Source organism: Alosa pseudoharengus, unplaced genomic scaffold (assembly GCF_046254945.1).
Source record: "Alosa pseudoharengus isolate Yale_2024_CS ecotype anadromous, Long Island Sound unplaced genomic scaffold, YU_APseudo_1.1 YU_APseudo_1.1_scf_17, whole genome shotgun sequence".
In the NCBI taxonomy this organism is placed as follows: domain Eukaryota; kingdom Metazoa; phylum Chordata; class Actinopteri; order Clupeiformes; family Clupeidae; genus Alosa; species Alosa pseudoharengus.
In genome coordinates, this window is record NW_027468640.1 from 25,516,311 (window position 1) to 25,538,331 (window position 22,021).

General features: G+C 48.5%; 1 protein-coding gene across 1 annotated transcript in view; it reads left to right on the forward strand.

Annotated features, from left to right (window-relative positions):
* Window positions 1-22,021, forward strand: part of exoc6b (exocyst complex component 6B) — an 85,892-nt gene that overhangs the window by 31,405 nt on the left and 32,466 nt on the right. The window contains exons 9-18 of the mRNA XM_076289082.1: window positions 4,258-4,341; window positions 4,640-4,686; window positions 5,819-5,939; window positions 6,143-6,214; window positions 6,363-6,460; window positions 8,311-8,416; window positions 8,521-8,630; window positions 13,707-13,818; window positions 15,239-15,373; window positions 15,547-15,726. Of these exons, the coding sequence (XP_076145197.1) occupies window positions 4,258-4,341; window positions 4,640-4,686; window positions 5,819-5,939; window positions 6,143-6,214; window positions 6,363-6,460; window positions 8,311-8,416; window positions 8,521-8,630; window positions 13,707-13,818; window positions 15,239-15,373; window positions 15,547-15,726 (1,065 nt within the window). The remainder of the gene's footprint in view (window positions 1-4,257; window positions 4,342-4,639; window positions 4,687-5,818; window positions 5,940-6,142; window positions 6,215-6,362; window positions 6,461-8,310; window positions 8,417-8,520; window positions 8,631-13,706; window positions 13,819-15,238; window positions 15,374-15,546; window positions 15,727-22,021) is intronic.

Consider the following 22,021-nt stretch of genomic DNA (forward strand, 5'->3'; position numbering starts at 1 on the left):
CACGACTCTGATGTGAGATGGAGAGATAGAGAGATAGAGAGAGAGAGAGCCAAGGAGGTGAAGCAGAGAAAGGATGAGAAGAGGAGGAGAGCGATTGCAGTGGGAGAAATCTCTCCATATATATATATTTGTTCTGTCGATGGAGATGATACGGTGGATGCATATGATGGGAGATAAGTGCGGGAGCGTAACCTGCTCTGATGTGGGTGAGCTGGGTGTCCCGTGGGAGGAAGTCGGAAGGTGGGGGTGGGGGTGGGTATGGAGGTTGTGGAGCCTCTCTTCTGCCTCATGTCCCCGGAGCGTGTCATGGGGAGGGTCGTGACCTGGCCGTGGCACTCCGACGGGGGTGTCTGGGGTAAAATGGCCAGGAGTGAGAGCAAGAAACTGGTGGGAAGAGAGTGTGTGTGTGTGTGTGTGTGTGTGTGTGTGTGTGTGTGTGTGTGTGTGTGTGTGTGTGTGTGTGTGTGTGTGTGTGTGTGTGTGTGTGTGTGTGTGTGTGTGTGTGTGTGTGTGTGTGTGTGTGTGTGTGTGTGTGTGTGTTGGGGGTGTTCATGGACAACGGGCGACTGACCTCCACTTGCCCCCTGTGAGCTGGTTTTGGGGGCAGAAGCGGGCGGGTGTGTGTGTGTAGGTTGGTATGCGCTTGGGAGCCGGAGGAAACGCAGAAGAAGGGCCCAGGCCGCCGTTCCCAAGGTGTTGACAAGCGTGACTTCTTCACCGCTCCGGTTCGTCGTATATCGCCTCGGCTCCTCATTGTTTTGTTTCTTTTTGCGACTTCCATGTTTGTTTGGCTTTGTCTCATTCCAATCGCTTTTTCCCACCGTTGTTTCTTTCACTCGCTTTTTAAGCGTCTTTTGTTTTTCAAAACCTTACCTCATCTCTTAAGAGTGCTACTGTTATTCCTTTTAAGTGCATCCAGAGGTGATAAACACACCCATGTACTCTTGACCTCGCTTTGATAGAGCACTGCTGGACTAGGGGGGAAACAGGAGGCTGGAGCCGTCAGGGAGAGTTTCAGAGCCAAGATGGCGGATGTGACCGTAGCCTTATTGAGCGTGACTGGTGCCTGGTGCCAATCTTTGACTATTGTTGGAATCCTCCCTTCTCTCCATCTACTTATTTCATTCAGGGTATCCCATAGTGCACCTCTTGCATTAGTGTCTCTTTCCAGTTTCGCTTCATTTATTTGAAATATAAACATGGACGTAGAAGCTCGTTCCCAATCAAGATTTTCGTCCATTTCTTTCTCCCCTTTCCTCCCACTTTGACTTATACCCACCAACCACACACACACACACACACACACCCTCATCCCCAGTTTGAATTCCTCCCTGTTGAACTTCAGCCTGCAAACAATACGCCTTTGTCTGCTACCAACTCATACCTTTCAGACGAACTATGAAAAATCTGATTAGAATTATGATCAATGTAAACAGACCGAAATCAGTCTGGGCCAACTGCTTCTAGTCAGACCCAGGGATTGCCACCCCTGTTTTGTGCCGTTTTGCCTGGATACCGACCGCCAACCACCAGGTACACATTATCCACCCGCCCCACAGCACGAGGCCTCGGGTTGCCTGTCTGGCAGGCACGGAGAAGGCTGACATTTCTAGCTGAACCCTACACGGAGAGGGTGTGAAGAAGCCAGTGTATGATGTATGTCTGTGAGTGAGTGTGTGTGTGAGAGTGTGTGAGAGTGTGTGAGAGTGTGTGAGAGTGTGTGAGAGTGTGTGTGTGTGAGTGAGTGTGAGTGAGTAGTGTGTGTGTGAGTAGTGTGTGTGTGTGTGTGAGTAGTGTGTGAGTGTGAGTGAGCATGAGGGTGTGTATGTGAGAGAGAGAGAATGTGTGTGTGTGTTCGTATGAGTGTTTGTGTGAGAGTAAGTGTTTGTGTGAGAGTGTGTGTGTGTTCTCGAGAGAAAGAGAGAATGAGACAGCGAGAGAGAGAGAGAGAGAGAGAAAGGGTGTATTTGGAGGAATTCATTACTCAAGGACTCTGCCTGGCCTGGGTTTTCTCATTACTCTCTCCTGAATAATGGCTGAAATTGGGGACGTGATCTGGTGTTTAGGCAGCGAGCGCATGATGGAGGTTAGACAGGGCAAGTGCAGAGAGAAAGAGGGAGGGAGAGAGAGAGGGAGAGAGAGAGGGAGAGAGAGAGAGAGGGAAAGAGAGAGGGAAAGAGAGGGAGAGAGAGAGGGCAGCCTGTAAGTGGCCGAGCAGGCAGCCAGGACGTGTAAGGATGTTTATGGAGCAGAGTGTTCTGTCTGTCCACACTGCTGATGGGTGACCTCTGCTGAACTGGAAAGAGATGAAATAGGGTTATGCCTGGAGGTGTCGCTGTAAATTTACCCCCCCCCCCCCAACACCACACACACACACACACACACACATTCACACTTTCTTCAGCTCACTCCCCCCCCCCCCCCCCCCCCCCCTCTCTCGTCCTCTCTCTCTCGTCCTCTCTCTCTCTCTCTCTCTCTCTCTCTCTCTCTCTCTCTCTCTCTCTCTCTCTCTCTCTCTCTCTCTCTCTCTCTCTCTCTCTCTCTTTTCCTTATGTACAGACACAGACACATACACACATGCACACACGCACTTACATAGAAAAAGAGTGCTAGAACAAAGCAGGGTACTGTTTCTACCCCTTTTGACTCCTTAGGTCATTCAGTTCCTGCTCCAAGAAACTGACTCCTTCTCCACCTCCTGTTTCTCTGCAGAAGTGGGGGAGGGAGTGAGAGGGAATGAAAGGGAAAAAAACTGTGTGTGTGGGGGGGGGGGTGTACTCAGGGGAGGTCGGCTGTTTTTTAATCTCACCTTCTCCAGCCTCCTCCACCCCCACCGTGTCTCCATAGGGGAGGGTCAGTCTTGGGTTGCCTGTCGGTGACCTGGGCGCATGGTTTGGAGGCCTCAGAGCGCAAGTCTATCGGGCAGGAAGCAGACCTCCTCCACTGCAGGAAGTGGCCAGACGAAATGGGGAAGGTCAAAGTTGAACCGTAATGTTCGGTGATACTTTGTGTGTGTGTTTGTGTCTGTGTGTGTGTTTCGACCTCTCAGTGGGATTTGCCATTGTGTGTGCGATTGTATATGAAGAGCTACTGTTCCTTCCAAACCCTTCTGTCAATAGAGAGAGTTTGTCATTGTTCCAGCGTGGACAAGTCAGAAGTCTGTCCCACACACATGTGGCCTTGAGGTTGTCTTGACTTTTTTTTGTTGTTTTTTTTTTTTTGTCTGTCATTAAAATGTTTATTTTTTTGTCCATATAATGGGAGCCTCTAAAGAATACCTCTCCTCCCACCACAATGCCACTGTGGCAAAAGTCCCTTTCAACCGCTTGTCAATCAGTCGTCACTGGAACGCCAGTCACGGTCATATTCCCCGAGCAGCTCCAGGGGGCGGCCGACTGGCCGGGGGTGACCGGTTGGCCCTTGCTCCAAGGCGGCTCCACTCTGGCTGCACGTAAGGGGGGCCCTTTGTGGGATAACATCTCCCCAGCTCCTGGAGCCTTATCTCTGGGGTGGTGCCAGTCGGGGGTCCTGGTTCAGGCCTCAGAGATAGGCCTCACCTCTCCTTGGTAAGGCCTCGCCGGCCACAGAGTGGGTACTGTGTTTGAGCTTCTCTTTGTACACACACACACACACACACTCACACACACACACACACACACACACACACACACAAAAACCCTTTCCATTTGGAACTCTCCACAGTACCCTGGGCTCTGGAGGTCCTGTGGTGATGGAAGTTGGAGCTCTTTTTGAAGAGGCGTGCTGCGATAAGGAACAGCGCTGGCATTGAGGTGGTGGTGGTGGAGGAGTTGGGTGGTGGAGGAGTTGGGTTGGAGCACACGGTGCTCTCTGTTGGCTCTCAGACGAGTGGCGGTCCCACTAGGATCTGTGATTTCTCTCAGATGTCTGCTGTTTGTGTTGTACCTGGGGGCCAGACTTGAACTTTAAAATTCTTTGGAAACGGACGCAAGATAAACATACAAATGAACACATGTTCATGCACACGCGCACACACACACACACACGCACACACAAACTGACAGTCTAACCATATTCTGAAATAATTTTTCTTGGTAAGCAAACCGTGGATGCGAAGGAATTTTCTACCACATGCTGGTACTATTTCCTAAAGTGTGGAGGCATGTCTGGAAATCACTCACGTTAGTCCGGGAAATGTGGATGAGCTGGGATTCGGCGGCCTCGTTCATCCCTGGAGGCTGACGTTGTCCTGAAACTGTCCTCTGTCTCTGTGTCCAGGGTTCCAGGGACACGTTCGAGAGCTACTACAGGAAGCAGAGGAGGAAACAAGCACGGCTGGTGCTGCAGCCACACTCAAACATGGTACCAGTTACGCTTTAACTCTCAACTCAGTCCGTTTTGGTGTGTGGAATACAGAATAATCATCTGTCAGCCTCTCACACACACAAAAAGGGTCTACTCACATACTCACCCTCCCACCACCACTACTGACACACACACGCACACACACACACACACACACACACACACACACACACACACACACACAGTCACCTTCTGTACTTGTGAAGCACAAATCTGAATATGAATGACCTGTTTAATAGTGTGTGTGTGTGTGTGTGTGTGTGTGTGTGTGTGTGTGTGTGTGTGTCTTCCTCAGCATGAAACCCTGGAGGGATACAGGAGGTACTTCAATCAAATAGTGGGGTATGTGCAGCACTGTCTCCTATTCTTCCTCTGCTGTAGACATCACATCCATCCAAACAAAATCCTGAAATGGATTATAATTCACTTTCACACAAGCAAACATCGAGAGGAGACTATTAATCTGATGTTTTATTGACGTATGTTTGTTTGCCCTGTTTGTCATGCTGTCTGTATTGTGTTTATTTCTGCCATGTTAATTCCGAGAAAATGCTTAGCAACTTCCTTTACCATTGAAAAGTATGATTTTGGAGTACAGGGTGTTGGATCAGTGTGAGTGTAGTTGTGTGAAAAGGCTGTGAGTTGATAAACATGGTGTCAAAATACTCACTTAACACTTACGCTAACTAGAAGGGGAGTGAATAATATGTAAATGTTTTGAAAAACTTCTACATAGCTTTGACATATCTTAGAGCGCCTTAAATATGTACAAACATCTTTGAGTAGTGTCCTGAACGTGTCCAGTGTTAAGATCTCCATGACATTCAAGATCTTCTGAGAGAATCAACGTAAACAAACAGAACAGCAGTCAGACAGTTTGACTCCTGAAAATACATCACCTCCGTCGACTAAGACCCTGAGAGGCTGGCTGCCTTTTTTCCCCCCTCAGTCATATGTAGCATGTGAACTCACTCTGTTTTCGAGGAACCATTGAGAATCCAAAAAGGCTCCCTTGTCAAATAGTCCCGTCATTGTCGTCCTGCGCAAACTCTTCCCCTGGAGCTCCCCTCATCCGGCCTGTCAGGGAGAGAGGTGCTCTGCGTGGATTTACAGTCGGCGGGATGGGGACATGGCAGATCTGTGTTTTTCTGACCGTCTGGGTGGGAATGTCGGGACATCTCCGCCACATCTGGTGCAGGCTTCTATGCAAACACACACACTGCCCTGCTCAGAGATGACTGGTGAACGTCCAGAACGTCCACATGTGTAGGGAGACGTTTGTGCCCAGTGTCCCGCCGTGTCCCCTGACCAGTTCTCCTCTTGGTTGTGTGGCATCTTGCACAACGGCCATGAGTATGTGGACTGATGTCCTGTCCAGAATGCTCTACCTTGACCCCTTTTGTTTTCTGCATTGACCTCTGTCTTCTCTTGTTCATTATTTTGCCACCTTTTGCCTCTGCCTCTCACCTGGTAGGTTTTTTGTGGTGGAGGATCACGTCCTTCACACGACCCAGGGGCTGGTCAACCGGGCGTACGTGGAGGAGCTGTGGGAGATGGCCCTGTCCAAGAGCATCGCAGCGCTGCGCACACACTCGGTACGCCTCAGCCGCACACGCACTCGCGCGCACGTGCACGCACACATGCACGTGCACACACGCACACACGCACACACGCACACACGCACACACGCACACACGCACACACGCACACACGCACACACGCACAGACGCACACATGCACACATGCACACACACACACTGATTTTCACTGGTTCTCTTTCCTCTCTGTTCCACCCTAGTCGTACTGCACTGATCCAGACCTGGTGCTGGATCTGAAGAACCTCATTGTGCTTTTTGCAGACACACTACAGGTGAGGATGTGGCTTCTGCAACCGTCCTGACGTACAACACAGTCGTCCCGAGATTGAATGCGGTTCAGTGTCACTTTGAACTTACTCTGCCTGTGTGATCATCATTTTGTTTTTCTCATCATACCATTTGGTTGTTGTTGCTCTGAAGGGTTATGGGTTCACCGTTAACCAGCTGTTTGACATGCTTCTGGAGATGCGGGACCAATATGGGGAGATCTTGCTGAAGAAATGGGCCGTGTCCTTCAGGTGAGATGAACTGTCTGAGACCCAGTTTACAGTTGTTTTAAAAAAATGCCCTTACAAGAAATTTCAGGTTTCTGGTGAATGGTTGCTGCAAATTTGCGGAAAGGTCATATTTTCACATGCAAATTAGGCTTCTGGCAAACAGTTGTGGTTAACTTTTGGTAATGTTGCAGCAAGTTTGCAGCAATGTCATATGCAAATTAGGTTTGTCACCAGAAGTTCACTGGAAGTTTGCCATTATTGGCTGAGTGTGGTGACAAATTAGTGGTCGAACACATTTGCCACTAGTGCCAAACTTCTCATTGTTGCCAGAACTTTGCTGGAAGTTTGTCTCTAGCGGCAAACATTGGCAAACTTCTGGCAATATTTTTCTAGTGAACTCATTTGTTTCCCACAAATCACCCACAAGTTTGCTGGAAATCTGCCGCAAGCATTTCATTTGTGTAAGGGTGTGTCTTGGGTGATCCGATCACAAGTGGTCAGCTCTACTGTAAGTGTGAGCAATCACCAAGGCTCATTATGATCCGATCACTCAAACCACTTACCGAGGTGGTCTGAGATACATTTGACCACATCTTTTGTAGTGTAAACGCCAATTCATTTATTTACTTATTTATTTAGTTGATTATTTGATAGGGACAATGTTTATTAATAGACAGACAAAAAGCTGTAAATAAGCTGTAAATTAGCTTGTCAGTGCTCATTTCATCTGTTGTCCATAGCCAGTTCTTAAAAAGGCAGCCTAGAATAAAAACAGAAAAATTCAACAATTTAAAAAGTGTCCTTGACTGGCACTGTCGCTACTTGACTGAGAACCTTTGAAACATTTGCATTACCTTTGCGGCAAAGTAAACAATTCGGGCCCCAAGAGGTCAGAGAGGCATATCTCTCTCTCACACAGACACACACACACACACACACACACACACACACACAGAGACTCACACACACACACACACACACACACACAGAGACTCTCACACACACACACACACACACACACACACACACACACACACACACACAGACTCACATACACACAGACTCACATACACACAGACTCACATACCCTATGTGCACACTCACACAGACGTGCAAACCCATGGAAACAAAAGGATTGTCGTATTCTCAAAGGAGAAACAAATTCGTCACAGAAACACACCTTTTTTGTGTGATTCTTATTTTCTGCGACTCTCTTGACCCCGTTAAACTTGGACAAGGAAGGCTAGGGAAATGCCAGCCCATTGTGCCAGCTAGCTCCAGCACATCAAAGTCCTGAGTCAGAGGAGCATGGCTAATGTGTCCGGAATGGGCCGCGGAACAGCCCGGATGGGAACGCCGCTCTGACCTTGGGCAAATCCTTGCCGATTCCCGACCGGGAGACTGTTTGGCTGGGACAGCCAGCAGGAGTCTTTGGAATTTGCGTGGTGTGGAAAAACACACGTGGAATGTTGGAGAAGTACATGAGATGAGCTGTGTGTGTACACACACACACACACACACACACACACACACACACACGCACTCTCTGTTGATGCACAGAGTTAAGTGTTGTTGGGTGTATTCCTAACAACAGATTCCTACATTGTGTGGTGGAAGTCTTACGAAGGTCAAGTGGTCAAATATTATTATATCTGAAGGTTGTTTGTCTATATTTGACCTCTGAAGCGGTTTGTCCTCCATTTTTCAGTCTTGGCAGTCTTGTTTTTGTTTTGTTATGTATCAGTTAGCCGTTTAGCCTTGTCCCCTGGGTGACCTATGTTGGAACTGTAATCACTCATCTGAAGCGTGCCTGTGATTTTTACTGTAAGCACCTGAAGAGTGTTTTTCCTACTTTCCTCCATTCCACTCAGGCAAATCCTGGACCAGGACAACTACAGCCCCATCCCAGTAGCCACTCCGGAAGAGTACCACAGCATCATCAGTCAGTTCCCCTTCCAGGACCCGGAGCTGGACAAGGTCAGTCCAAGGTCACACAGTACCTGATGGACAGTACTTCTTGTTCATAAGAAGAAGAAAAGAGTGTTTGTTTTGTTGACCTCCATCATCTCTATTTCCTCTAGACTCCATTTCCTAAGAAGCTGCCCTTCTCAGAGTTTGTGCCTAAAGTCTACTGCCAGCTGAAGGAGTTCATCTACGCCTGTCTGAAGTTTTCTGAGGACCTACACCTCAGGTAAATCACACACACTGTCTTTCTCTCTCTCTCTTTCTCTCTTTCTCTCTCTCATTCACTCACTCTCACTCTCACTCTCACTCTCACTCTCACTCTCACTCTCACACACACACACACACTATGATGACATTTTTTGATAGACCCAGTTGTCAAAAAAGATGCACATGATCTTGCATGTGCACACACACTATTTCACACACATGCGCACATGCTCACACAGGCACACACAAACACACACACATACACACAAATGCTGTGATGACGTTTTTTTCCAAACCATAGACCCAGTTGTCAAAAAAGATACACATGATCTTGCGTGTGCACACACACACACACACACACACACTCCCACCCACACACACACACACACACACACACACTTCCACCCACACACTCCCAACCATAGGCCTGCTGTACATTTTGAAGGTTTTCTGCTGCTCTTAGCCAGGACCGGTGTCCAGACATGCTCTCACACCTCCGCGCGACTCTGTGCCGCCGGCCGCTGTTCGTCTGACTGCCCGTCATCAGAGACCGAGCTAATTAACAGCGCCGCCTCCCTCCCTCTCTCCCTCGCCTGTCATCTTCCTCAGAACACTGAGCTCTCTGCACTCCCTTAATAATTTGTCCAGGTCTAACAGCCGCCCTTGGAAAAAGCAAAGACGACAATTAGTAATCAGCAGCACATAAAATTTTAGTTTTTTTGTTCAAGTAGAGATTAATCAGCCTCTTTTCAGAGAACTCTGAGTATTGAATCATTCTGAGTTTTTTTTAAATGATAATAAAGGTTCTTTCGTCCATCTACGTTAATAGAATTTTGTGCAGGGAGTGTCTGCCTAACCCAGCATAGTTCATTGAATGGTATCCAGTTTATTAATAGTCTTTCCTAAAGCGAGACAATTGAAGGAAAAACGACATGTCTACCAGAAAGTAGGGATTTTTTATTCCCTCTATTTGCACGTACAATTTATTTCACTTTTCTCTTGTCAGACTAATTTAACTTGTTCCTGACACATAGCACATTGTATTTTTGTAGGTATCCTTATCTGCCTCCCCCAAAATCAGCTTTAGCTTTATGCATAAATACATATTCAGCAGAGTTCTCAAATGCAGACCAGTAAATCTGATCTCCTGAGCCCCCTCCACGCCACCCCTTCACATTGGGGCCTGAGGGGGTCACCAAGGTCAAGGTGAAAGTTTGTACCCGGTAGTATCGATAACAAAGCTTTTTGAGACCCTCTGTCCGGTCCTTGTACCTGCAACAGACATGGCGGGGGGGTTGCATGTCTGCGTAAAGCTTAGAATCGCTCTGATTGGTCGTTTTGTAATTGGTTTCCGTTTTTTTTGAGGGTGTTTGAAGTCGGCTTGTCTACGTGCTCTTGGTGGAGTGTGTCAGGTCTGGTTACCTCAACGGGACGGTGGACCGTCTGGTTGTCTGATCTTGATTTGAGGTGGTTGTTGGGGGATGGGCCGGGGGGGCTCTGCCACTGGTAGCCAGAGGTTAAGAGAGGTTGCCGGGGTGGGTGTGTCAAAGCGAGACCTTGAGAAAGTGGTCAGATATTAGCAACCTTAAACCGGCTTCCCAGAGTTCCTCTGTTGTCCAGACTTCCTGTGCTGAATTTTCAAAAGCCCTTTGACTCGTGTTTTTTTTCCTTTTGCTTCTTTTTTGTTATTCCAGCAATGATTTTGATGGTTCAATTACCAGACGAGGAAATAAGACAATTTAGGTAGGAGGTAGTCAGGAAGGATAAATGGCCTTGGTGAGCTGTTTTAATCTCTGTAAACACTGAGCTGTCCTCTTTTTCCTCTCAAAAATTATCCTTTTTTCTCACTGTCAGCTAAAGCTGGTGATTTATTGATAACAGGAATAGCTTATGACAGGGGAATTATTAGTGCCTGTGTGTGTGTGTGTGTGTGTGTGTGTGTGTGTGTGTGTGTGTGTGTGTGTGTGTGTGTGTGTGTGTGTGTGTGTGTGTGTGTGTGTGTGTGTGTGTGTCTGAGAGAGCGAGAGCAAGAAAGAGAAGGAGAGAAAGAGATGAAGAGAGGTTTGTTGTCTAATGTGAGTTTGTGCACTCGCTCCATCTGTTTTTCCCCACCCCACCCCATATTTTTGGGTGTCTGTTAGAAACGGAAGATGAGAACTGAACCCTCCGAGAGCATTGTCTTTCAGCCCCGTTCGTATCAAGCGGCCTCTCCTTTTGGTGTGGTGTGGAGTGCACGGAGTCAGACTGGGCTCTGAGAAGCATCAAGCTCCCCCCTCCCACCCTCTCCCCAATTCCCATACGTTTGAACTGCCCCCCCCCCAAAAAAAAAAAAAAAAAAGAGCAGCCCATGGCTTGTGTAGCCACACTGAACATATTTGACTTTTTTTTTTGTACGTTTTCAGACAGGTCCTCATTAGATTGTGTGAGGAATGAGTGCAGGGCTTTTGGGACTTTTTTGGGAAAGGCGAAGGAGCCATCAGACTCCACCAGATGTACTGAGTACTCCAGTGGCTTGTGTGGACAGGGTGGGGTGGGGTTGGGGTTGGGGAGGGGTGGGGTGGGGGTTGGGGTGGGGGTGGGGTGGGGTGGTGGAGAGTTGAAAAAGTGTAGTTATCGGAAACGGAAACCTGTGAGTGACAGACCAAAGGAGACGGGGAACAGGACTGCATACTACAAAGCCCAAGTTCACAGGAGACAGTCGGGCCTTGCGGTTTGCACCGGATTCAGTTCAGAGATGAGAGGTGCTGCTGGATGAAGGGAAAGGGGGGTGGGAACGAGGGAACGAGGGAATGGGAGACTGGGAGAACGAGAGAACGCCAGTGCAGGTGGTGTTGACTCGCAGGAATTCTGGAATTTCCTCTGGTCATTCTCATTGCCCATTCCTTCTCTCCTTTCACGTTGTGCATCTGTGAACTTTGAACTTCTGGTTCTTTTGCGAGAGGAACTTTTCACTTTCTGTGGAGGCTTTTGACTTTTCACAGTACTAATAGACACTCAGAAAAATCATTGCTGTCCCCTGTTGCCATAAGAATTGCCCAAAAAATTCCCTATATTCATCCTCTTGCTTTTCAAGGGTCCTCAAAATTCAACATCACCATCCGCGGCCTTCAATTCAGCCTGACATGTTTGATGCTGGAAATATTTAAATGTGTTTTTCCCCTCCTGCTAAGAATCAGTTGCTAATCAGGCCGGCCTCTAAAGCCGCTTGCATAAATAAATGGAGGGAGTGAGAGCGAGGTACCTCACAATAGGATCCATCCATCCTCAGTTCCGCTCCAACCACCGCTGCCCCCCCCCCCCCCCCCCCACACACACACACACCCGCCCTGCTGTTTTTTCTCGCTTTAATCAACCAAATTACTCTCCTGATTTCCTTTCCTTCCTGGCCACACCACTTCACAGCACTCCTGCTCTTTCCCCAGGATTCTCTGGTCACATCCGAGGATAATCCCCACACCTATTTCAAAGGCGAATCAAAGACTGCGCAAGTCGCACTTGCATTTGTATTTGCACATGGTCACTAAATCACTTCTAATGTCTTCATTTTCCCACAGATCAGTTTGTTAGACGGTGTTACAAATGGAGTTTTAGTTTTTTTTGTTTTTTTTTGTTTCGTCTCCGGTGACTACAATCATTTAATGTTATTTGCTTATCCTCTTTTAATGTGTACAAAATACTAAATAAACAATCAAACAGCTGTGCTTGCAGCTTGAGTAGAGGCAGTGCAGTTAAGGGTTCTGACTGGCTGTTTCATGGGTTTTTTGGGCTAGGATCATTTATTTTCCTCAGGTTGGGCCCATCAATCTCTCCCCACGCCGACCTTTAATGACCCAGAGTTCAGTGCGGCGGAGGAAAACAGGGTGACGTGTCTCCATGATCTCATGGCTCATGTAGTCATGGCTGCCACTTGCCAAATGGAGCAGTGAGCACTGACGCTGGGCTCTCTACGTCTGTCTCCTTCCTCGTCCTCATCTGGACCGTCCATAAGAGCTTGCTGTGTGTGTATGTGTGTGCGTTTTTATATGTGGAACATTATTTGGATGGATTCTGTGTCTGTCTCCTCCTCATCTTCGTCTGGACTGTCCAAAAGAGCTTGCTGTGTGTGTGTGTGTGTCTGTGTGTGTGTCTGTGTGTGTGTCTGTCTGTGTGTCTGTCTGTGTGTCTCTGTGTGTGTCTCTGTCTATGTGTGTGTGTTTTCATGTGTAACATCGTTTTTTTAAACGCTGTACCCTGTCTCTTTCCTCCTTGTCCTCGTCTGGACCGTCCAAAAGAACTTGCTGTGTGTGCGTGTGCGTGTGCGTGTGCGCTTGTGTGTGTTCATGTGGAGCATCGCTTTTTAATCCAGCAGTGTAAGGTCGCTGCCACGGTCCTGACTGAATGTTACATTTCTTACACTTGCTTGTTCAGTGTAGATCTGTCCCCGAGCTACGCACCACTGACTTGGTGAATTGCTACGTTCTGCACAGGGACCTCTTGCCCTCAAAGCAATTGTTTTTCAAATTCTTCCTCTGTCTCTCTTGAACAGAATTTAGAGAGATAATTTAGCAATTTAGGAGGAATGTGTTTGTTTCCCTTCGAGAGAAGCAGCACTCAGAGTTTGCATGGCTTCTCCACATTGTCAACATTGGTCTCGCCCCCCTTCCCCCCATCTCTCTCTCTCTCTCTCTCTCTCTCTCTCTCTCTCTCTCCATTCTGTACTCTCTCGTTCGGTTTGCCCTTCCAGGAGACTCGCTGCTTGTCCAAAAACTGCGACATGAGCTCTAAATAAGCTGCAGTTGAACATTTCCGAAATTCCTACAAGGGAGAAAGGCAGAGGAGATTAGAAAATTGATAAAGCCGCTTTTTTGCCGTGGTTCCATCTGGAACCTTCTCCAGACCTCAGGCGCACATGGGGAGCAGCAGGGACCTCAGTCATCTCCGCTACTGTTCCCTCTAGAGGCTGGGTTTGCGTTGCAGCAGTCAGCCACTGCATGCTGACAAGCACATGGTGTATGGTTAATGGATGGTGTGTGTATGTGTGTGTGTGTGTGTATGTGTGTGTGTGTGTGCTCATACAGTGGGGATAAGAGGAGTAACTCATGTTCTCTCTTCTCAGTTCGACAGAGATTGATGACATGATCCGCAAATCCACCAACCTGTTGCTCACGAGGACTCTTAGCAACTGCCTTCAGTATGCCATCAAGAAGAAGAATGTAGGACTAGCGGAGGTGAGTGTTTGTTTGTTTGTTTGTTGAATTTAGTTTGGAGTGTTTGTGTTTTATGGAGTGTGGAGGGAGTGCGTGTGTGATGTGCTTTGGTGTGAGCCTCTGACTGCCCTCAGTGATGTCCATTCCCCATAACCTGCTATAGGCCACAGGAGACCCCCCCCCACCACCACCACCACCACTTCCTCAATTCCCAACCCTTCAACCCCCGTCCCTAAAGCATTTTCAGCCGTTTCCTTCCAGCATTCCCAATCCTCTCGCCCCTAGAACTTTCCCAACCGTGGTGTCCCTGAGCCGATCTCTCATGACGCCCCTACCTCTCGGGAACCGGTAGCCTCTGGATGCCCCCGCTGCGCTCACAGGGGCTTAACTCCCACTGTCTCTGCCTCAGAAGTGTGTTTAGTCTGACTGACCCTGTTTTTATGGAGTTTTGTTTACAACCTTCAGACTCCAGATATGGAGTTCAGCTGGGTGCCACTGGCAAAGGGAGGGATGGAGAGAGAGAGAGGGAGAGAGAGAGGGGGTAGACAGACAGAGAGAGAGAGAGGTGTAGAGAGGGGTAGAAAGAGACATAGTGAGGGTTTCACACAGTGCTTGGTTGTCAATTTGGCATGAGAAGGTCACTGAAGAAGGTCACAGAAGCGCCTTTCTTCTCCATTTCCCACAGCTGCTGTACAGTAGAGTTTATTTTTTTTCCTCCTTTTTTGAAGCTATATTTTTTGTGGCTTTTTGCCTTTAATTGGACAGGACTGTGAAGTTTTGACGGTGAGTAAGTGGGAGAGAGAGATGGGGTGGGAATCGGGAAATGACCGCGTGTCAGATTCGAACCTGGGTCCCCATGGGCATTCGGTCCCGAACGTGGTATGAGCTCTGTAGTCAGTTGCACCACAGTGCCCCCGTAGAGTGGCTGTTTTAACCAGACCTGATGAACATGAGAGGTCCGTGATCAACACTGTGATCAACGCTCCAAATGCACACCACCAGGATAGTCCTGGATTAAAGGTGCTATAAGCGAGGTTTCTTTGCCACATACAGCTAACATCACCTTACCATCCGCTAGCTGCCTGTGCACCGAATTCACTGTAAAAAAAACGTGGTCTCCGTGGACAGCCTAGGCTCCAAAAACGGCTACAAAACAACGTGGGCAAACCTTGCCCATAAAAACATAACAAACTGTTCCCGCAAATGACAAGATGCACGTTTGGGGGAGTTTCAATTGCACGGGAGGGAGGGGGATGAAGTAGCGAGCTAGCTCTCTGTTTTGTTTGAACGTCAACAGAAGTGACGTTACCCTGCATCGCTTAAAGCACCTTTAAAGACACAATCCATATAGTATAAGGTGGTGAAATATGCTGCATGCCATGCGGAAGCGGCTCAGGTGAAGAACGTGAAGGAACGTCTCCTTTTTTCCCCATGACCTCAGTTGGTGCAGGTCATTATCAACACTACTCACCTGGAGCAGTCATGCCACTACCTGGAGGAGTTCATCTCCAACATCACCAGTGTCCTCCCCGACAACATGAACGCCACCAAACTCTACGGCACCTCCACCTTCAAGGTGAGTGGAGCGCTATGCCCTGTCTGACCCACACCCACCTCAAGGGTCTCTACCTCTGGCCATATAGCTGTTGATTCTACCTGCCCTCCTCAAAATTACCTCTCTGTCTCTCTCTCTATCTGTCTGTCTGTCTGTCTGTCTGCCTCTCTCTCTCTCTCTCTTCTGCTGTGTAGGATGCGCGCCATGCGGCGGAAGAAGAGATCTACACTAAACTCAACCACAAGATTGACCAGTTCCTGCAGCTGGCTGATTATGATTGGATGGCGACGCAGGCGGCGGGGCAGGCCAGTGACTACCTGAGTGACCTCATCGCCTTCCTCTGCAGCACCTTTGCCGTCTTCACCCACCTGCCTGTGAGTTTCACACCCTTCTCCCCTTTTTGCACCACCTTTCATCCTTTCTCACATTCTTCACCCTCTTACACACCCCTCATCTCGGCCACCCAGAAGACACTACCAGGCTAGAATAACTTGACTCTCACTCGGATCTTTCTTTCTTTCTTTCTTTCTTTCTTTCTTTCTTTCTTTCTTTCTTTTTCTCTCTCTCTCTATTTCGGTCTGTCCTCCTGTCTTTCTCTCTTTCTCTCTCTCTCGTCCTGTCTTTCTCTCTTTCTCTCTCTCTCGTCCTGTCTTTCTCTCTTTCTCTCTCTCTCTCTTGTCTTCTGCCTGTACACCCACGCGCCCCTCCCTCCTAATATCTCTGTCCTGATTCCCATGTGGTTGCTCGACACGGGAACGCTAAAGCCCGGGTTAAGTCATTAGCCGCTAGCCCCGGTGCCTTTCCCAGGGGGCTCGGCCTCATCGACTCCATTGCTTTAAGGGGATTAGCCGCGCTGTGCACTTGAACTCCGGGGGGAAGCTAAGTGGGATTGGGCCGCTCAAGAGGCTTTGCGCACCACGCCGGGGCCCCTCTCCATGCTATGGAGCTAACGAGCCGGCTCGGCGGGCCCAAAGGGTCGCTGGAGATCGTGCCCTTGCTCAGCCGGTCTTGCCCGAGGACTGACCTCTGTGGCCACCGCTAGAGGATTTGTTACATGTTTTCTTTTCTTTTTTTTTTTTAAAGGGCCATGGGGGGTTAGGGCTGGGGTTGGGGGGGGGGGGGGGGGGGTTGTTTGGTGGAGTGGGCTGGACGGGGGGCAGAACAAAGGTGTCCCTGAGGTCAGCCAGCGAACCGAGGCCCTGCTGGAGGGCTCTAAAGCCGAGGCGGTGAAAGCTGCTTCCAGGGTCAGACTCTAATCTCCACCCTTGATCTGGAGTGACCCCTGAGTCCACAGCGTCCCCACCACACCACACCGCAACACCCCCCCCCCCCCCCCTCCCAAACACACTCGCTGCACAGGAAGAAACTAAGGAAACAACAGCACTTGCATTGTTGAGCTGACGCCAATACACACACACACTCGCACACAGACACGCAGTCGTACATACACACACACACACACACAAACATTCTCGTGAGTTTCTCGGCGCGCTCACGTGCCAAGTTGTCGCAAACACACGGCTTCACCACAGTCCCACTTCCTAGAAGTCCTCTTTGCAAATGTTGCCTCTCATTTGACCGAGTGCGTTGATAAGGTTATGTCCCCTCCACTCGCCACTGCTTTTGGACGGTGTGTGTGTGTGTGTGTGTGTGTGTGTGTGTGTGTGTATGCATGCTTGGGAAAAGTGTTTGTGCTTTCTTGGCTCCCCCATATTTTGCAGAGTCAAAAGTTTGCCGTGTTGAGAATGACCCCCGTAGCCACAATCGCGCAATCTATGAGTGCTTGTCCTGTTCAACCTCGGCCGTGAGTTCTGGGCTTCCTGACCGCAGATCGATCAGGGGGAATCCATTTCGGGGCAGACCGTAAAAATGACACAAGCTCGCACCCGACCACAGAACACTGGCGTTCCATCCTCCACAGACCCAGCATAGCATGGCCCCCAGGGCTTGACTGATGTTTTCAACTCCCCCTCACCTTCTGTCTCCTTTAGGGGAAGGCCATTGAGCACGGCACCCTTCCGGTGAGTATGGTAACGGTGTGGTTTAACCCCCCCAACCAAACAACCAACCAACCAATCAACCAAACAACCAAACAACCACTGACCGTAACACTGCACTAAAGCTCCCTGCCTGGTCCTCAGTCTCTTGCAGGTTGAAGTGTTGATTGAGAACTCGTTGATAGAACTGTGTGTGTGTGTGTGTGTGTCAGTGTGTGTGTTGGTCCTCCCTTTGCCGTGATTTAATTACATTGGTGGCATGCTTGTCAACTGATGGACATCAGCAGAGGACAAACCTCTTTATGGCATGCAAATGCTTGCACAGGCTTTTTTTTGTGATTTATGATTTTGTGATATATACTGTATTTGTGCTCTCCCACTCCCTACCTCGTGAGCTTTTTTCCCCCTCTTGTAGACAGCAACTTGGACGCAACAACAGCAACTTAAACCTCACATGGCAATGAACCCTAAAGCGCTTTAGCATTCCTAGTGTCCCGTGCGCTAAACACAACTCAAGCATATGCATTTTGAAATGAAGGGACCTCACGGGATCAAAAGAGTGTGTATATATACTTAAACATGAAGGAGAGAGGGAGGGAGGGAGGGAAGGAGCGAGAGACAGAGGGAGAAAGAGCAAAAGAAGGCAAGAAAAAGAGAGAATGACCGAGAGAGAGAGAGAGAGATGAAGAATTTCGGTGGAAAAACAAGCTCAAGAATGTCCTTCTTAGAAACTGCGCTTTTTCGAATGAGCTGCTTTAGTCGGCCAGGGCCACGTGCGGAGTGCAGGGGGTGCTGAAAGGGCAGCGTGCGCGATCCGGCCGACTGCCCTCTGGCTCACGCTCCTAACTGACCGCTGCCCACGGCTCTGGACATAGGCGCTGACAAGAGTGCAGTGCTCCGCACTTTTTAAACGTTCGATTAAACGTACGATAGATTTCATGGTTTCCAATACAACCCTGCACACAACTTGCACTGCCGCCTTGTAGGTTACTATTACCAGTAAGTTATATTTTTGTCGGTGCCGCTCAATAAAATCCAATTGATTCTGGCTCCAGATGAGGGCACGCGTGGACTAAGCTTAGCCCACGTCTGGCTGCTGGTCGGGTGGGCAGCGTGCAGCCGTGTCGCTGGCCCGGCCAGGCCTGGGCCCCAGTTCTTAGAAAGTGGGGAAAGTAGGCAGTGGTTATGAAAGGATCACTAAAACCACTGCACAAAAGAACGCAAGCTTAGAATGTGGCGTTGTTATCCCGAGCGAACCCGACCTGACCCAGGGTTGTTTGCACACTGTATAGATATTGCCTGTGCGTGTGTGTGTGTGTGTGTGTGTGTGTGAGAGAGATTAGTTACTACCAGTAGGCCTTTTGTAAAGTGTTCAAGTCAAATTGAATTTTTAATCCCAAATACAGTTATAGACTTACTAATTATGTTTATTGTTGTGATTATGATATTGATATGAGTGATACTCATAATGCATTGTCCCACGTGGCCTGAGAGAGATTTGCTAAGATAAAATGGGGTGTTCATGAATATCTGCTTTTGTGTGTATATGTCAATTCTGAAATCTGAGAAGTTAGTGGTAGTTAGTTTCTGTCGCTCAATCAACAACTGCAGTGGATCTAGCCTGGTCTAGCTCCATCCTTTAGGTACCGTACCATTATTCTTGGTACCCTATCGGAAGGGGGCCAAAATAATGCTACACCGAACAGAACCGTACCGCTCTGTGGAAATGAGCACTCTGTGTCTCCTAAATGGGTCAGTGCTCACTTCATGACCTTCTCTCAATTGTCCGTTGAGCATACCACGTGTAGATATGGCTTGAGTGGGTCTGAGAGGTTTCTAGCAGTTGGTTTTGGGAAATCTGTTTTTACTTGTTCTCGCTGTGAGTTTGTCCTCTTCAAACTCACAGTGAGAACAAACTCTCCTCTCCTCGTTTTCCCTGCGTGAGTTTGTCCGTTGGAGTGTGAGGAAGGTAAAGCCATGTTTGTGTCTCCGCACATGTGGTCCGTGTTCTCAAACAGTTTGTGACCAGAGGCTAACATGCTGACACTTAATGTCCAAGACTCCCTTTCCCCCTCCTTTCTGTGTGTGTGTGTGTGTGTGTGTGTGTGTGTGTGTGTGTGTGTGTGTGTGTGTGTGTGTGTGTGTGTGTGTGTGTGTGTGTGTGTGTGTGTGTGTGTGTGTGTGTGTGTGTGTGTGTGTGTGTGTGTGTGTGTGTGTGTGTGTGTGTGTGTGTGTGTGTGTGTGTGTGTGTGTGTGCGCACATGTGCATGCGGTTCGATCTTAAACGACTCTCAAATGTTCCTGCTGTCCTCAGCAGAGCATAGAAGTGTTGTGTAATGCTCGACATGTTGGCTTTTGTCTCTTGTGTGTGTGTGTGTGTCTAAACACCTCTGGCCAGCAGGTTTGGGACTCACACATTATTTATTTAAACTCTCTCCGAGCATCCCTTCAAAGTGGAACACAGTAAGTTGAGACTTGGGAGGAGAAAGTGGTAGTGTCTTGTTGCCGTGTGTGTGTGTGTGTGTGTGTGTGTGTGTGTGTGTGTCTCTGTGTGTGTGTGTGTGTGTGTGTGTGTGTATATGTGTGTGTGTGTGTGTGTGTGTGTGTGTGTGTGTGTGTGTGTGTGTGTGTGTGTGTGCTAGCTGTTTTAAGGAGGGGGAGAGCTCGGGGACTTTGACCGTGGCATAGCACGCATCCGAGGCTGGAGTGTGATTGCGCCTGACAGCCGTCCGGTCGTCCCCTCGTGCCTCCCTGCTCTGCGTCTGATTATGTGCTGTCGTGCCTTCCCGCTCGTTGCTATGGTAAACACGGGGTGGGGGGGGGCAGCTCCAAGGTTTTTGTGTTGGCCTAAAACACGAGTGGCACCCGGACACCCGAAAGCCCCTGGAGATGGGGTGGGGGGGGGACTCCGCGGGTGCTGAATGTGTCTGGCGCATTCGCCGTGTCCAACACGGTTTGCGTCGGGCTGCCGGCCGTGGCGGCTAGCGAGGCTCCTTAGCGAGATGGCTGCGTTTCACATGCACTCTGGCCAGAAGGCACTCACCACAACGTTTATGAATCTCTTCCATATTTCATTTTTTTTCCCTTTCTCTCAATGTGCGTCTCCCCCTCTTTTCTCTCTCTCTCTCTCTCTCTCTCTCTCTCTCTCTCTCTCTCCCTCTCCCTCTCTTCTCCTCGGCCTTATATAATTGATATAATCTCCGCATCTCCTGTCTGTCTAAAAAAACCCTGTCGCTCTTTTTGTCACTTTAGGGCCCCCTTCCTTCTCTCTCTTGCTCACCCGCTTTCTCACCCTCTCCTCGACGACTCTTGTTTTCTCGCCCGCCCGCCTGCCTGCCCTCTCTGGTTCGATCTGGCCTAATGGCTGTTTATTTTCTCAGCCGTGGGGAGCGGAGTGCTTTTTAATGAGCACTTTGATGAGCGCCTCCTTAATTAAGGGGTCGAAAGAGTGAGAGAGAGGGAGAACTGTAGGCAGCAGGAGTCGAGGTGGTGCCGCCTGTTCCCCTCCATCCATCCATCCCTCTCTTTCTTTCTGTCTGTCTTTCTTTCTTTCTTTCTTTCTTTCTTTCTCTATTTCTCTCCCCCCCTTTCACCCTTTGCTGAGCCCCAAGGCTAATTGTTAACATGCTTCTATCCTGAACTGTAAAACAAATGTGCTACTGTGAGTTGAGCGTGTGCTTAAAACAGACCTCCATCTCCACCCCTCCACATCTCCATCTCTGCACCTCCACCCTTCCCCTGGCTCCCTGGCTGCTGCTCTGTGGTCAGACATTTACTGGTTTGAGGGAACTGCACTGGCCTGCAGAACCTCTGGTTAACATTCAGAGCATACCTGCATCACACAACTGGCCATGCCAGAGATTTCTCATAGCATTGTTATTTAAACAATGTCCTAGTGAACTAGGATAGGAGTATCGTATTCTCAAGGACTCTTTAGGAAGTGTAAAAGTGTAGGGAGAGTGGATGCAACTAATTGTCCATTGTTGTCATTGGGTGTTGTGGGCATCAAGCATGTAAGACTCTTTCATACGCATTCTCACTAGCCACAGCCTAATCTTGGGTGTAGTGTTATTGTGAAGGTGCTTGTTAGAGTATGGGGAGAGTAGGGCTAGTTAGGGGATTTATTTATTTATTTATTTATTTATTTTTTTTTTTACTGAATGAAGGGCATGTTAGGACGTATGCTAATCTTACTTAATCTTAACATATGTTAATCTTTGGTTTAACCAAAGAAGAATTTACTGTGGTTTTAACTGACATATGTTGTGTTTGGTGGGTTAAACTACATCCCGAATTCTGAAAAAGTTGGGATGCTTTGTCAAATGTGAATAAAAAAAGAATGGTATGATTTACAAATAATGTCAGCACTGAATAGGTCAAAGACAACATATCAACTGTTGTAGGAGAGAAATTTGACTATTTCATGGAAAAAAATAAGCACATTTTGAATTTGATGCCAGCAACTAGTCTCAAAAAGTTGGGACAGGCACAACAGGCTGGAAAAGTTGTGTAATGATAAAGACAGCAAAAAGAGGAACATTTCGCAACTAATTAAGTGAACTGGAACCATAATGGGGATAGAAAAAAAGAGTCTCTCAGAAGTAAGGATGTGGAGGTATTCATCACTTTGTGTAAACCTGTATGGGCAAATGATGAAACAACATAAGAAACA